This window comes from Sciurus carolinensis, chromosome 2, assembly GCF_902686445.1.
Source record: "Sciurus carolinensis chromosome 2, mSciCar1.2, whole genome shotgun sequence".
Taxonomy (NCBI): domain Eukaryota; kingdom Metazoa; phylum Chordata; class Mammalia; order Rodentia; family Sciuridae; genus Sciurus; species Sciurus carolinensis.
Genome location: NC_062214.1, coordinates 66336143 through 66352109, shown reverse-complemented (window position 1 = coordinate 66352109; position 15967 = coordinate 66336143). Strand labels below are relative to the sequence as shown.

General features: G+C 43.7%; 1 protein-coding gene across 1 annotated transcript in view; it reads left to right on the top strand.

Annotated features, from left to right (window-relative positions):
- Positions 1 to 15967, top strand: part of Igf1r (insulin like growth factor 1 receptor) — a 308645-nt gene that overhangs the window by 281469 nt on the left and 11209 nt on the right. The window contains exons 18-20 of the mRNA XM_047542106.1: positions 2688 to 2847; positions 5374 to 5503; positions 10745 to 10879. Coding sequence (XP_047398062.1) covers positions 2688 to 2847; positions 5374 to 5503; positions 10745 to 10879 — 425 coding nt within the window. The remainder of the gene's footprint in view (positions 1 to 2687; positions 2848 to 5373; positions 5504 to 10744; positions 10880 to 15967) is intronic.

The following is a 15967-nucleotide window of genomic DNA, read 5'->3' as shown; positions in this document are numbered from 1 at the left end:
ATTAGTCATTGTGGTATCTCTCCTTCTGTCCAATTAGCCTACTAACTGGTTTTTTAACATGGAGACCAGACTAGTATGTCATTAATTCTAAGAGTAAGCCAGTAGATAAACACTGGGAAATAATCCCAGGAACACCTGCCTTTCCTTAGGTTACCTCAGTGGGTCTCAGGTCTTCACTCTGACCCTGACTTTGCTACTTATGACATAAGCACTATGTCTGCCTGCATTCCCTAAAAGCAGTAAGTCCCCTCCCTTTTTTAACCCCTTTTGCATTTCTGTTTTTGTTTTCTTCTTTTAATCTGCAACTTAATTTCTCCGGAGTGATAGTTTCTTCATTTTAGTTCCAAGCACCTGTTCAAAAATGACCTCAGTTATTTACAGCACATGGCATTTGAGATGTTTTGAGAGCCACCACCTTAGGGTGGCCTGTGGCTCTGAGCAGGGTGGTTGATGACTCTACCAGCCTCTCTCCCTCCCAGCATTGGTCCCTAGCACCCCTGCATGGTAATGCCTTTTCCTGGCTTCCTTAACTCCACAAGCCTGCATATAGAAGAAGAGCCTGATCAAATAGGTGACTGGAGGTGTGGCAGAATATTCATTATTTGCCTTTATTACTGGAGGTGTAGCAGAAGTTTCATTACTTGCCTCATTCTAGGTAATTATCCTCCTTTCTGAATTCAGGCATAGAATAAAAAATTACAACATGTGGTCTTGGTGCTGGCTCTGACACTGGTTATTACCTCTGGTCTTCAAGCAGCTACTCTAGGTGTCTGGGCCTCAGTTTCCTCTTGTGTAAAGTAAGAAGGTTGAGTGAAATTGTTACTGAAAGCCTCTTCAAATCTAAAATTCACAAATTTAGATTTGTCAGAATTAAGTTTTGTTTAACTCATATCAAGTATAAAAATGAGTATTCATATTCTGCAGCTACATTATATTCTCCTTGCCCCCAGTTCAGATTTGCTTATTTACCCCTAAGTATAGGTGCGTGTGTGTTTGTCTTCAGTAGCTCTAACCAAGTCAAAGATTCCTGTTCTCTTAAGAAAAATGAGGGCTGGGGATATAGCTCAGTTGGTAGAGTGCTTGACTGTCAAGTACAAGGCCCTGGGTTCAATCCCCAGCACCGCAAAAAAAAAAAAAAAGAAAAAAGAAAAATGAAATAATGGTAGCACCATGAACTGACAAAATGTCAGCCCTTTCAGTGCTTAAGTTAAGTTCCTTGTATTGATTATTTCACATTTATAAGTGACAACTTCATAGTAAATACCTATACTGCATACTCCAATAACTTAACTGTTATGAGCCTTAACTTTGCATTTCACCTGCACATTTCCTGGTTTACATGTTTAAAGCTCTGAAGAGGTTAAAAGGACATATTAGGTTCTAAGTGGGGAGAGCATGTCTAAAGGACTCCTGTGTAAAAAGGAGAAAGTGATTTTGGCTCCCCTCAATGACATGATGTTACTTCTTCAGATAACTGAGAGGTGAGTATTTTGAGTCACCAATGACAGTCTTGATAGCCTCTTCAGAACTCACGTATGTCCTGAAATCTGGAGAACCAACTGAGAAGTCCTAAGAGGGTTGTTAATTGCTTCTAGATACTAGCTTTCAGTGGAAACAGCCCCCCATGGGCAAGAGCCAACACCCACTGAGCATTGGTCATGGGCCAGGTGATCCCCCAGCAGTGGACTGTGGTGGAAACCATGTGGAAGAGCCCAAATGGGAGTCCAGGTGGTTGGATACCAAAGTCCTGGCGATTTCCCATGGCCCTCATGACTTGAACTAGGAAGGCAATGTATAGAACCCGTCAGCCCAGATGGCTTTGCAATTAGGGAAAACAAGGTAAAATCTGTCTCACTAGAACCCTCAAAAGCTAGTTAACCTTTAAACTATGGAGTCATGATCAGTTTTTGTACTTGTTTTAGGATGGAGAGCTTTGGATATGTGTTTTATGACTCTTTTTCCAAATGGGTTTATTACTATTTGAGGGTAATTCTTTTCAGTTCCCAAGTGAACATGTTGCCTTCCTCTGCAAAGAGGGGATCCTTATCCATGTTGCTGGTCACTGTTTTACATTGATCTCCATGGTGAACTTCAGCTGGATTTCATTTATTCTTGCTGCTCACAGAAAATAGTAATCCAAAGTGAAGAAATGAATCTTGGTATCTTTGTACCTTGGAAGTAAGTGGAAGGGGAAGGACATAAACAATTCCTAACAGTGCTTATGTAGAAAATAAAATATGCAGAGTTCATTTGGGAAGCACATTTCATATTTCTCTGTGGCCTTTGTGATTTGCTGTTTCTTTCACATGGGCTTTGCTTATGGAAATCAGAGGAACATATAAACTAATAGGAATCTGAGTAACTGAGAATCCTTAATATCCAAAATTGCTTGTTTGACTTTAAGTGATTTTTGCCTTACCCAAAACAGAAAATGTTGGTCCTAAGGAGTGCTAATTAGTGTTTCCTTTGGTAGCCCTGTGCGATGTGGTCAGGGAGCAAGTGCATGACTTCACCACCAAGGAGGTGCCATGGTCTCCATAATAGTATGTTCCTTTTGAGCATATCCTGGTTTCTTCACAGAATGACATGGTGTTCAGGACAAGGATGGATTTGCAAACCCTAAAGAAGCTTGAGATAGAGAAAATTTCTAAATTCTTCGATGATTTTTTCTTTTTAATCTCCAACAGAATAATCCAGTCCTTGCACCTCCAAGCTTAAGCAAGATGATCCAAATGGCTGGAGAGATTGCAGATGGCATGGCATACCTCAATGCCAACAAGTTTGTCCACAGAGACCTTGCTGCCCGGAATTGCATGGTAGCTGAAGATTTCACAGTCAAAATTGGAGGTATGTCTTTGCTTTCCAGGTCTAAGCAAGAGCAAAATCTCAGTGATCTAGGGTGCTTTTGGGCAGTAGCCTGTCTATGGAGAGATTTTGCAGGTCATCTCCTGAGTGCAAAGACAATCAATATGATTGTCTTTAGTTGCTAGTCAATCACAAACCCACCCAGGCTAACTCTGATCCTAAGAGCATGTGGACACAGTGGTCCAGGTAGTGGCCATGGTCCCTGAAGTCCCCTCTTCTCCTAGCATTTTAGGTATTTCTAGGTAAAATAATACTCAACATTGGTTGCAAAAATAATCAAGACAGTGTCCACATGTAATTTCAACTTGAGAAAAGTCACCGGCCAATCTTCCTGCAGTTTCTCTGGCTAATAAGGGAAACTGTCCCCTCCCAAAGGTCCACAGAGTTTTCTAAGAGGGGAAGCACCTTCACAGTTACGGCCCTGCAACAGAGCAGGAATGGTGGCAGGGATAGTTATGGTAGTCCCTCAATTGAAAAAGATCACTGCTTAATGGGTTTCACACCTAAGATCTGTCAGCTTCCATGCTTTTGACCCTGCTATCAGGACAGTTATTGTCGTGGTCTGTGTTGACCATACACCAGGTAGACACCATGTTTCCACCCCTCACTACTGTAACAACAACAAAAAAATGTACAAGGTTGAATTTTCGTTCTGGTCTTTTACTCTCCCTAACAAAAACATAGCGTCAGGGTTGCTCAGGAAACCACCTGCTTTTACCATGACCTTTTATCTTACTATGATAAGATAATAGTTCATTAAAAAAACAAATATTCATACTGAGAATCTGCAGAGAATCTTAACATGCAAGGAAAACTATTTATGGTTAACCTCTTTGTCTAGATCTCAAACTATGTGCTCTTATGTGTTAGCCTGCATATTTTTTCCCCTTATCAATGATTTTTCAAATGAAATGTTTTGGTCCCTAGTGAGAAATGAGTATCCCCCCTAGAGTGGTTTCCAAAGCAGGGCTGAGGGTCTTTACTTTGCATTTATTTACAGGATCTGGAGGTGCTAGAATGCAACCACTTCATAGATCAGATATCATTTAGTCATTGGAGTTACACATCCAGAATCCCCTAGTATGCCCCTAGACCTGGCCCCTTGAGGCATCCTCACATTTGGTGCCCCATGAAGCCCAGCTAGGCTATGCAGCCCTTTAGGAGGAAGAGGGGGCCCAAGAGGCTGTCCTGCCTCCCAGGTTCCCAAAAAGAGCCCCTCCTTACTGGCTGGGCTTCCTTTGTGCATCCAGTCTGCTTTCCCTTCCCTTCTCATCCCTCTCACTTGGGGAACTCAGATTGTAGCTTCGGCCCAGTGCAAGGTGGCGTGCCCAGTGAGCCTGAGGAACAGGTTCCCTCAGTTCTATGAGCCTGGTTTTTCTTTCTAATTAAAACATTTTAGTTGTATTTGGGAAGAAAGGTTTTTTTTTTTTCTGGAATTTTATTCTTTTCTTTTTTTTTTTTGGTCAGCAAAGGCAAATGCTCTCATTTGCATATCACTGGATTAATTCAGAAATAAGACACTAGCACTTCATTTGTATTCTTCACAAAGGTTCATAAATGTTTCCCATTGCCCACTGTCTCATGGATTATAAGCATGACAAATAATTTCACTGGAGCCAACCTGATGGCCCTTAGTATGCAAGTAAATTATGTCAGTTAATGTCCAAGAAACTTTGTTCTCCTTGTGTTTGCTTTATAGCCTTACCTCTTTGTGGCATGAGTTAGAGACATGATGGGCATTTTTTTCCTGGGAAGGAGAAAGGAAGAGTCCATGTGAGAAAAGGTTCTGTGATTGAGTGGAAAATCAAAATTCAACAAAGAAGCGATAATTCAGGATTATAAAACAAACCTGTCATCAAATATAATTCTGTGACATCTTCTAGAGATATAGAAAAATGAAGAATTTTAAAAAATGAGGGAGAGTATTATGTTGGAAAACAATATTAATAATTCCAGAGGCCTAGTAAATATCACCTCTAGGGCACATTATTGTATACTTTTGTTACTGTGAGTTGTTACTCCAAATATTTCCCCCTTTATTAAGTGGTGAAGCTCCTTGCTTTCCCTTGCCATGGGCCTTGCTTTATCAAGTAAATAAGAGGCTACACTCTCATTTTTCTTGGATCAGTTTTTAAAACTATGTGTCACTGACCCTTGGTTTATGCAATACATATTTTCTTGATAAATCTTGGGACTTGACGATTTGTCAACTGCCTCTCATTTTAAATGCAGCAAAGGAATTAACTTCTTTAAGGAACCAGATAATAAATGTATTTAAAAACAGAGATTTACTGATATTTTCCTATCACGTGATTAATCATCTTTTACTTTTCCTGCCTTATAAAATTACAAACCTTCATATTGGTCCATCTCAAAGTGTAATGAGTGTATCTACCTTGGTCATAAAAGGACTGAAGGACCCTATGCTTTGACAATGACCATGCACTTGCTTCTGCCTTAAGAACTGCTCCTGCAGTGTAACTATGTGCTTTTCTCCGCACCTTCCAGATTTTGGTATGACACGAGATATCTATGAGACAGACTACTACCGGAAAGGAGGGAAAGGATTGCTACCTGTGCGCTGGATGTCTCCTGAGTCCCTCAAGGATGGAGTCTTCACCACTCACTCAGACGTCTGGTATGAGAGCCTTTTTCTGCAAGGCCAGCCCAGGGCATCCATCCTTTGCACATGCCACCAGTCAGGCTCAAGGGTTTTATTTTCTTCCTGGTCTCTTCTCGTTGCTACCCATTTCCAGCTTTAGCTTAGTTTTGTGTGCTAAAGCTAGAAATGGCTTTAAAACTAGAAGTGTGGGCTTTGAGGTGGTCCTGTTATTAGTGGGCTAACTAAGGACAGAAGGGCATTTGTGGGCTTCTAAGGAAATTTGTGGGACCAATGTTTCTTTTCATCTTTAGCAGGTATTGATTGTGCTTCTAGGTACTAGGACATGCCAAAAGTTTCACTTCTCTTTGCTTCTCCTCTTGCCTGCCTTTCCTCTTTCTCAGTAAATAGTGTGCATATGTGTGATGCATGTGCACATGTGTGCCTGCTTCACCTAATTGAACCTTCAGATTACAGACAATGCTTTATTTGGACCCAAAGCTTATGATTCTTGATGTGTTTTCCTGTTGGTCCCCATCTGCTGTCTGTCTTCTCCCAATGGGCATCCATGGCTGTAGACCCATAGATGGTTATGGAAAGCAAAATGTCTCCCTTAGTTATAAAAACATCTTGTGGTGAAAGCTTATCAGCTAAGGGGTGCAAAGACTTTCCTGCAGTACTGTTTATTGCAGTTGCCTGGACACGCTGTATAGAAGCAGTCAAGTTCTGAAATACGACTGAGATTCTTGGCAGACAAAAACCCTGGCACATCCACCTTCTCGAATGTCAGTGAGTGTCTTGGCTTTCCTCTTGGGAGATCCCATTGCTGTTGTGTTACAGATCTCCAATGGGAGATCCCATTGCTGTTGTGTTACAGAAATGGTAGTTGTTTACGCCAACTGTCCAGATGACCACATAATAGAACTATTTCAGTAGTGACCAACATCATTTTTTTAACCTCATGAACCTTTCACAGTCAAGGGCCTTGGATCTTATTTTGAAGACAGGTGCAAATTGGAAATAGCTTTTGAATCCAGTGAAGCCCAAATGCTACTTGAGCTCAAGGATGAGATCTTTTCTGCAATCTGCTTGTCCAAGATGATTACCTCTTTTCTGCTAAATCAAAGTGTTAGAAATTGAAGTGTCAGGAGAAGGCATACCTGGGTGCACATATGCATCTGTTTGTCTAAGCTTTGTGCTTCCAGAAACTTTGAGGTCAGCTTACAGGGTAAGAAAACAGAAGCAGGGTAGGAAGATGAAGCTGGAGTTGTTAATACCTCACAGGCTTACTCTCACCATCAGTTACCAACTGTCACTTCAGAGAACAGCAAAGGGGTAAAACAGGTGCCAGTATTCTCCCCCAAGACTACATAGCCATTATGAACAAATAAGAAAAAATATCCATAAAGGACATAGGCATTTGGAATTCATTCCCTTAAACATCCAAGCATTGACAGTGCTTTGGGCTTTTGGGTGTTTAGCCAGGCCTTTGAGGATGACACATTGGGGAAGACTAGGGTGCTTCCTAGGCTCTATCCTGAAGCTAGACCCTCTCTAAAAAATGGAAATCATTTTAGATTATATTCAGAAGCACAAAACAATCATTTCAAAATTGTTAAGGTCTAGGAAATAGAATTTTTATCTGGGCTTTATAGAAGAGAACCCAGAATCTTAGGGTTGGGAGGCACCCTGGAGGTCAGTGTCCCAAATCCCCTCACTATGTCCTTCACAGCTGGCATTTGAGCTTCTGTGGAGATGCTTCCAGGGACAATGCATTCATTCCTTCCCTCAGCCTGGCCAGCTGGACTCTTCAGATGTCTTTATTTTTCGCACACCCTTCTCACAGTCAACCTCCCTATGACACCTCTTTGATCCCCCTGTCTGCAGCACAGTCACACACCCTGCTCTGTTTTTGATCAGGTCGTGGAGTCATCCAAGACACATCTCTGTCCTCTAGTTGAACACCCCTGGGTCCTACTGTCATCCTAGGCTCATTCCTTTGGTCCTTAACTCCTTGGGAACTGTGGCTGCTCCTTCTGCAGCTCCTGCATCCTTCTCAAGTGTCCTGTTTGGGTTAGAGGGCATGGTGTGCTCCTAGGTATGGAGAAAACCAAGCAAAGAATGGGGAGTAGGACTTTGCATAGTTGTGCTCCCTTCCTGTGCACCACCTGACACACAGCCTTTGTTTCTTTACTTAAGAAGTTTTCCAGCCAGCCACAAATTCCAAGTTTATTTACTTCTTTGGTGACTAATTCCAATCAATGAGGAATATGAATTTCTTCGTAGGTGTCAATTTGGTGGTGACTGGGACAGGTATGCACTAACCACCCTCTTCCTTCACTAGGTGAGATCACAACATGGGGTCTGTTTACTTGGAGGAAACAAACCCCAGTGCTCATGCTTAGAGAAGACTTTACAAAGAGGCATTTATTTAATGTTTTAAGATTAAATCTATCCACAAAATATAAGACTTGCTTTTGGGTGAAGACATTAATAGCTAAGGCCACATAGTGAAATGCCTTCTTTGAAAAACACATGGGTGTTACATATTTCTCAGTGCCTCTGCCTGACTATGTGGCCTTGGTCAAGTCACTGGGCTTCTTTGAGCTCTACTGGCTTGTCAGTAAGGTAAAGAATGTCTAGGGATGCCTGTGCTCTCTGCTCCCTCTGTGGAACTTTGATAGATGTTTAAATGGCTGTTATGATGACTGGTGTTAGGTAGAGATGACACAGCCCCTGTGCCTTGGAGCAGAAAAACAGTGGAACTTAGTTCTCCTATTGAACTGTGACAACCACAGATTGGAGCACTTAGTGTCACAAAGACATATGAAACTAACATCAGACAAGTCATTCAGGAAAAAACTTTTGCAGTTCAATTTGATAAGAATTAGTGGTGAACTGGGCCTGTTGCTTCCTGTTTTATTTCATGTGTGTGATTGTGATGATATCAGTGGGTAGAAGAAGCAGGTGTGACAAAAGATACCACCCCTGTCCTCAAGGGAGTAAGTCTTGTAGAGAAGAGAAAGTGGCCTGGCAGGTTGGGGTCAAGGAAGTCATCATAGATGAGATGAAGTTGTGGGACCACCCCAGTGTATAGATTGTCACCAACAAAGCAATGGGGAAAGGGTTCCTGGCAGGGAATGCTGGGGGAGAGTGGAAAATAGTAGTATTTTCTTGAGGGAATCGGGTTGCTGACTTGGTTACTGTGTTAGGGGTTTTGGTTCCATTCTGCAGACTCTGCAAAGACTTTTAAGGTTTCTGAACAGGAGATAACTACTTATAACTGTGTTGTAAGAAGTTCACATTAGCTGGAATGGAAGGGTGCAGTAGGCTGGGCAAGGAAGACCACCTGCACAAAGGAGGCACTGGGGGTAGGGAAGGAGGAACTGCATGCAGCTTTGGACAAACCTGGATCTTAACTGCCAAGTCATAAGACCTTGAAAAGGCCAGGGTAACCACAGGTGTACCACTCAGGTGGAACGGGACATTGGCTGCAGGGAGACTGAGAGAAGAACAGGAAGCCTGACAGTTCAGCTTGAGACACACTGCATTTGTGGAGGAGCTTGGAGTGGAGCTATGGGGCTGCAAGGGCCTGACTAGAGCCATCCAGTTAGAACTGGCTCCCTGAAAACTGGTGACGTGGCCAGGAAAAGTAGTGGGGCAAGAGAAGCGGGGCTGGGAGGAACCAGGTCAGACCATTTTCAGACCTCCAGCAGTTGGCACAAATAGAAAGCACATCACTTTTGCTGGGTGGCACTGCGAGGGCAATGATGAGCAATGCAGCCTCTGAGGTATGCTGCTGCTGTTAATGGGGCAGGTTTTGGAGGGCAGAGCTGCCCCACCACTGAAGCTGATGGAAAACCTGCTTCCTTTGCCCAGTTCTTTTGAAAGCCATGCATTGGCCATGCTTTGGTTTTTATGGATCTCTCATACAACTAAAGACTCTTTCTTGGTTACTGGCAGTTAGAAAGGATCTTGGGTTGGTCAGTCCTCTGATTGCTAAGGTTCTATTTCTGACATCTGCTTTTTGTATCAATTTGTACAAAAAATTTTTATTCAACAAGAAGAACTGAAGCTCAACAAAACATTCTGATACAGTCAGTCTCCCACCCCCACCTCCGGCTTGTTCGCAAGACCAGGCTTCCTAGAGCTCTGAGTGGAAAATACCTTGCCCCAGGTTTTTCCGTGAGGCTTGGCCAGTACTCTGGGCCAGATTCCATGAGAAAGTCTCATGGGCAGCTTGCTCACAGGCAGTCTGCTTTATTCCACTGCTATGACCCTGGCATAGTGCAAATAGGTCAGGGAGAATTTATGAAGGTGGGTATTTACCCTGGGAAGGTACATTTATTTTGCATATTATAGCATTGCTTTTTTGAACATTACCTATCTGAAATTTCTAAATAAATGTATCTGTTTTAATTTGATCTTCTGAACTGACAGACAAATCTGCAGGCATGGCAGAACTGCTCACTTCTTTGCCTACCAAGTTCATTCTTCAGTTGGCCTCTGAAAGAAAGGGATTCTTTGTTGTTGGACACAACTCATGGGCCAGTTCAGCTCACCCAGACCCCCACCTGTGAGCAAGGCATCTGGGCCAGTAGCTCCTAGGCTCTATGTGGGCTCAGGGGTTCTGTTCTCTCTCCTGGGCCAAATCAGGCTCCCTGTAGAGCTTTTAAACATCCCAAGGCCCAGGCCCTTAACCCCAACCAATCAAGTCAAAGCTCCTGTTGGGGCCCCAGGCATCAGTCTATTTTAAACATTCCCTGGAGGTTCTCTTGTATAGCAGTGTTCAGAACCTCTGGGATAGAGATTTCTAAGCCCATCCTAAGAATCTCCTGAGGAGCTTTTTAAGACTTATTATCTTAAAAATTATCTTATTATCCCAAGTCAGTAACTGGCTAGAACCTGGGGGTCTGCATTTTTTTATTCTTAGAATAAAGCAAGTTTGGAAAGTACCACCCTGTGGGAGTAAATGACTGGGACTAGGAACTGAGTGCTGTGATCTAGATCAGGGGCTTCTATACATGCAGGGGTTGCTGAAAGCTCCCCAAGCATCAGCTGCCTCAGCTCTGCCACCAGGGCTGAAGTTGCAGGGAACATCAGTGGTAATGGAGGAAGGCAGATGTCCCACATTCAGCACAGTGCCTGGCTCACTGCCAAGCAGTTACCTCCATAAGGACAGTTTTTCAGTGTCTAAGGTTAAGGAAATGCTGGTAAGGAGGGGCAGAGTGGTCCTGCCCTTCCTTCTCCAAACTGTTCATGTTTGTTTTCTCCCTGTAGGTCCTTTGGGGTCGTCCTCTGGGAGATTGCCACACTGGCCGAGCAGCCATACCAGGGCTTGTCCAATGAGCAAGTCCTTCGCTTCGTCATGGAGGGTGGCCTTCTGGACAAGCCTGACAACTGCCCCGACATGCTGTATGTATTTCCTGGGCCCTTTCAGCTCTCCTTTGATTTATTTCCTCAAATAACTATTTTTCTGAGTCATGTAAGATTAAAAATTACAGGAACCAGAAATTCTCTCTCGTTCTGTGGGTGTGGTGATGATCCACAGCAGATTAGAAAAGGGTTTATTTATGCTCTATGGAAGATCCCACAGGTCCTATGCCTTTTTGCCAACACCTTAATGGCACTGTGGTTTCTGAAGCCCAGTGTCTCTGTAAACTATTTGACCATAGCAATCTTTGCTCATCCTTTCTATGCAAGGTTTTAAAAACAAGTCAACAATACAATACTTACTACTCTTAAGTCAAATTCAAGATCCTTTCATCAGCCTTAGGCACACCTGAGAGAACTGCCACAGCTTATGGTCAGGACTCCTTCATTTATCACGTAAGGTAAACCTCAGACATGTTTCAACAAAGTACTACCACATTGGCATCACCCCCAACTCAGTTCTCTGTTAAGTGTTAGAATAGTCATAAACCACCTAAGTACCCTGATCTCTGAGCCTCGTTCCTAGGAACAGTGTGGGTTTTGGGTTGAACTGACCCCTTAGTGGGCACAACCCTGGGCACACTCAGCTTTGGGCACTGATGAGTTTGGTTCCTGAAATCTATTAGATAATGAGGGTATGTGCCTCATAGGCCTTCCTTCTCAGTGCTCCTTGGAGATGCCCCCAGCATTTGTCAACTTTCTGTCACTGTAACAAATACCTAAGATAATCAACTTACAAAAAGAAAAGGATTCTTTTGGCCCACAGTTGTGGTGGTTTCAGTTCTTGATCAGCTGGCATGTTGCTTTTGGGGCTGGCATAAGGCAGCGCATCATGGCAGAAGTGCATGCCAGAGCAAAACTGCAAAACTCCTGGCCTGGAAACAAAAGTAAGCCACAGGGAGCTGGAGTCCCACTGTCCTCTTCAAAGGCATGTCCTAATGACTTTGAAGACCACCCAGTAGACCCCACTTCCCTAAAGATTCTTCTGTCTCCCAGCAGCACCAAGCTGGGGACCATTGCCTTCAATACATGGCCTTTGGAGGACTTTAGCATCCAAACTATAGCATCCCTGCGGGTGGAGAGCTTGCTTTACTTTTTACTTTTTGGTGTTTGGTGGCTTGGTGGAGCTCTAAGCTGTTCTTGCTGGACAAAAAGTCAAGAAGGTATAAAGGTGTTCTGGTTCGATCAGCAGGTGCAGGTATAGAATGGGAGCATCAGGCTTGTTTGTTTGTTTTTAATGTTTTAGTTGTCAGTGGATCTGTTATTTTACTTACTTATTCATATGCAGTGCTGAGGTTCAAAACCAGGGCCTTATACCCACCAGGCAAACACTCTACCACTGAACCACAACTCCAGTCCCCAGGCTTGTTTTTTATGTGTACATTAAGGCCAGGCTCAGAGATTCTTCTGTATCCCAAAAGATATACATGAAGGTAGGCTCCACCCATATGTCAAGATCAGTTTGGGAATTTTCTAGAAATGCTTTCCAAGACAGATTTGGCTTCACTTCAAAAAGCATCCCAGAGGAATTATTGAGCTATTTTTATGTCTACATGAAATGTCACACAGATCTTCCCACCCACCTGTGCACCCTCCCTCAGTAGAGTACTGACAAGCCTGGAACCCTGTAGTGGCAGATACAGGCAGAGCTGGACACATGTCCATGAGCACAAGGGTATGGACCCCAGCAGCCATGAAAGCTTTCTCAGGTGACCATGGGCCAGAGATCCAGACACAGGTGTGATAGCTCCTCTGCTCTGCCTTTTGAGTTAGAAGGTATTGGACAGGTTGTGATCCCATCTAAGGCTCAGGGTCATCTTCTAGCTCCTTCAGTTGTTGGTAGGAGTTGGCTCCTCATAGCAATAGAACTGAAGTCCCTATGCTCTTGCTATTTGTTGACTGGACACCGTGTTCAGTCCTGGAGACCATTTGAGTCCTTGCCACATGCCACCTCCATTGGCCCTCATAGCAGAGCAGCTTATTTTTTCAAGACCTACAAGACTCCGCTGCTTCTACTGTTTCTAACCTGATTAATTCAGATCCACCCAAGATAATCACACTTTTATGCAATTCAAAATTAAAGGAGTGAAATATCTCATCATGTTTACAAGACCCCCTGTGTCCCACACAGATGAGAGGACTCAATGGGGTGTTTATTACCAGAGGTAGGAATCTTGGGCCATCTTAGGATCCCACATTCTCAGAAAACGAAGTCTTTGTGCTATCAGCAAACTGAAGTCTTGTTTTATTTCAGAGCACTTTGAGTGTTACTCCCAAGACTGCATCCCTTGTACAGGAAGTCAGCTTCATTCCCCTGGCTCTAGCTATGCGACTGGAGGCGGGGGCTGGGGGGCGCTTAATACAGCACCCCTCTGCTGCAAGATGGTGTGCAGTTAGCATTATGTTCATTAGTTGCTGCTGCTTTCTTTTTTTTTTTTTTTTTATTGTAAACAAATGGGATACATGTAGTTACTGCTTCTTAACATTGGTTCAGCAGAAGCCTATTCTGTCCCATGAACACTTCGCACGAATTAAGAAAGAGGTCTACGAGGAGGATGCCTAAGAATGCCCCCACAAAGGCATCCTTCTCTCACTGGCTAGCGTGTGTTCGGGGGCAGGGAGTGGGGATGGGGGGCGGGTGCCATTGTCTCCTCTAAGCATAGGAAATCGGGGAGTGACTTAAGTCTGGAGGCATTCCTGGAGCTGCAGAGTAAGGCTACCACTGATGGTACCTCTGCTTCTCAGAGGACATGGGGCACTGGGCCTCCCAGATCCCTTGTTAAAGAGACTGCTAGTACAGTTTCTTCAGAACGCCACAACCCATAGTTGGAAGAGACTCAAAAGGCCACTCGGTATGTTTTCTTGCCCAGCATAGAAAATCCCCCTTCTCCCCACCTGTACTGGAAACCTAATAGTTGAAAAAACAATTAGTATCTGTTAGCTCACAGAGTTTCTGAAGATGAGAAATCTGCTAGCGGCTTAGTGGGATGGCTCTGGCTTGGAGTCTCTAGGTTCTTGCTGTCAAGCTGTCAGCAGGATTGTGGTCCTCTGAAGGCTCACCCAGGGTGGTGGATCTTCTTCTAAGGCACTGATGTGGCTGTGCACCATATGAGTTCTATGTGGACCTCCCCATAGCACCACTGGAATGTCCTTATGACACACATCTGGCTTTCCCTATAGCAAGGCTCAGCAAACTCTACAGGGCCAGGTAGTCAGATAGTAAATGTTTTTGACTCTGGGGGCCCACACAATCTTGTTTGCAACTGTTCGGTTTTGCTGCTGTGATACAGAAGCAGTCATAAAGAGTATATAAACAAGTGTGGCTGGGGTCCAACAAAACTTTACTTTTGGATACTAAAATTTGAATTTTGTGTAATTCCATGTTGTCACATACCATCCTTTCTTTAATATTTTCCCCCCAACCGTTTGTAAATGTAAAAGCCATTTGTAGTTCAGATGGCTCCCTACAAATTCAGGGAGGCAGCAGGCCAGATTGGGCCCATAGACCTATAGATTTCCTGCTCTGCCTTGCACTGGAACCAGTGATCCACAAGCAAAGTGGCCTCCAATGTCCTTTCTGTTGTAATCCCAGAAGGAACACTCTACTGCTCCTATCTTCTCCAGGGTTCACAGTGTGGGAGGGGATTACTCAGAGAAGCTCTGGGAGTCCTGAAAGCTGGCTTCCACCTTCTGTACCTGCAATGTCCCTTACAAGAGGCCATCTGCTGTCCATCTTGAACAGTACAGCCTCTGAGTTAAAATGTAAGAAATGGAGTGTGAGCACTGATGTCCACTAAATTTGCATAAAGGTGCATGGTGCCAGAATAGATTTGAATACTAGAATTAGTGGTATTTAGCAAGCTTAGAAACAGCCCAGGAAAGCAGGTATGAGTTTTGTTCCTGTGGTTTGGTGTTGGTGGAGAGAGAGGTATTGTTTTTGTGTTTTTTTTTTTTTTTTCTTAGACTTGGATGAATGTTTGTCTCTGGGAAACTTGTGGGACTCTTGAAGTTGATCCACCTCCAGATGACTGGAGTTCACTATTAATTCAATATGCCTGGGAAGCAGCCCACCTGCCATGGGAAAAGCAATGAACTTCCTGTTCCCAGCGTGGAGGATGAGGAAGTTTACACAGAGAGGTTACCCTTGGATAAGAAATGTGTAATTCACAAGGCATTTCTGCTTTGCCATCCAGAACCCCCTTGGCAAATTTGTCTCCCTTCTAAGAAAAGAGCAGAAGAAAGGGAAGTGAGGCTGGTTTCATAGGGAATAGCTGTGTCATCCTTCTTAATTTACTGATGAGCTTACATGAAGAAGAAGGATTCTGGGAGAGAGTGGAGTTCTTTTGTTATGAGGAATCAAATAATGGACTTTGTTTATCCCAGAGAATAGCAGAGTTCCTAAGCCCTTAGGAGTTACCTGGGTCTCAAGTGGGAAAGAAAACCTTTCACCTTTGTTGTTCTGCTATGGCAACATGTACTCCCTGGTCATGTCGTGTGACCCCTGGGGGACTCAGCTAAGCATCAGAAAGACCCTACAGCTGTTTAGTGATACCTGTACATGAAGTCAGTTGCCTTAGGAGTAGCCAAGCCCCCATTCCTCAGTATCGTAGTCTTCTGGCCTTCAAGGAAAGACTGCAGCCTGAGCCCTGAGGTACTCAAGTCTCAGCACCATAACTCAGTTTGAATTAATTTGGCAAGCTTCATAAGATCAGCTTTGGGTTGTGGTTGCATCCATATTTTAAAGTGATAACAAAGCCAGAGCTTAGGCTATAGACATCACTGAACCCTCTGGGTGCATGCTGGCTACTAAAGTCACAAAGATGAGGAAGGAATGGTCCTCAATATCATGAAATCTGGTGGCATTAAAGGACCCACCTCTAACACTGCAGGATAAGGGATAGGGCAGAGATGTGAATTCAGCCATAAAAACTCAGGCAAAGAAGTCACTTTGCCCCACATGTCAGCTTTTCATTCTGCAGGATTCAGGAAAGAATTTGAACTTTTTGAACTCAGAGAGTCATCAGCTCATAGATGATTCTGAAACACACTTGGTGGAGTCTGATCATTTTT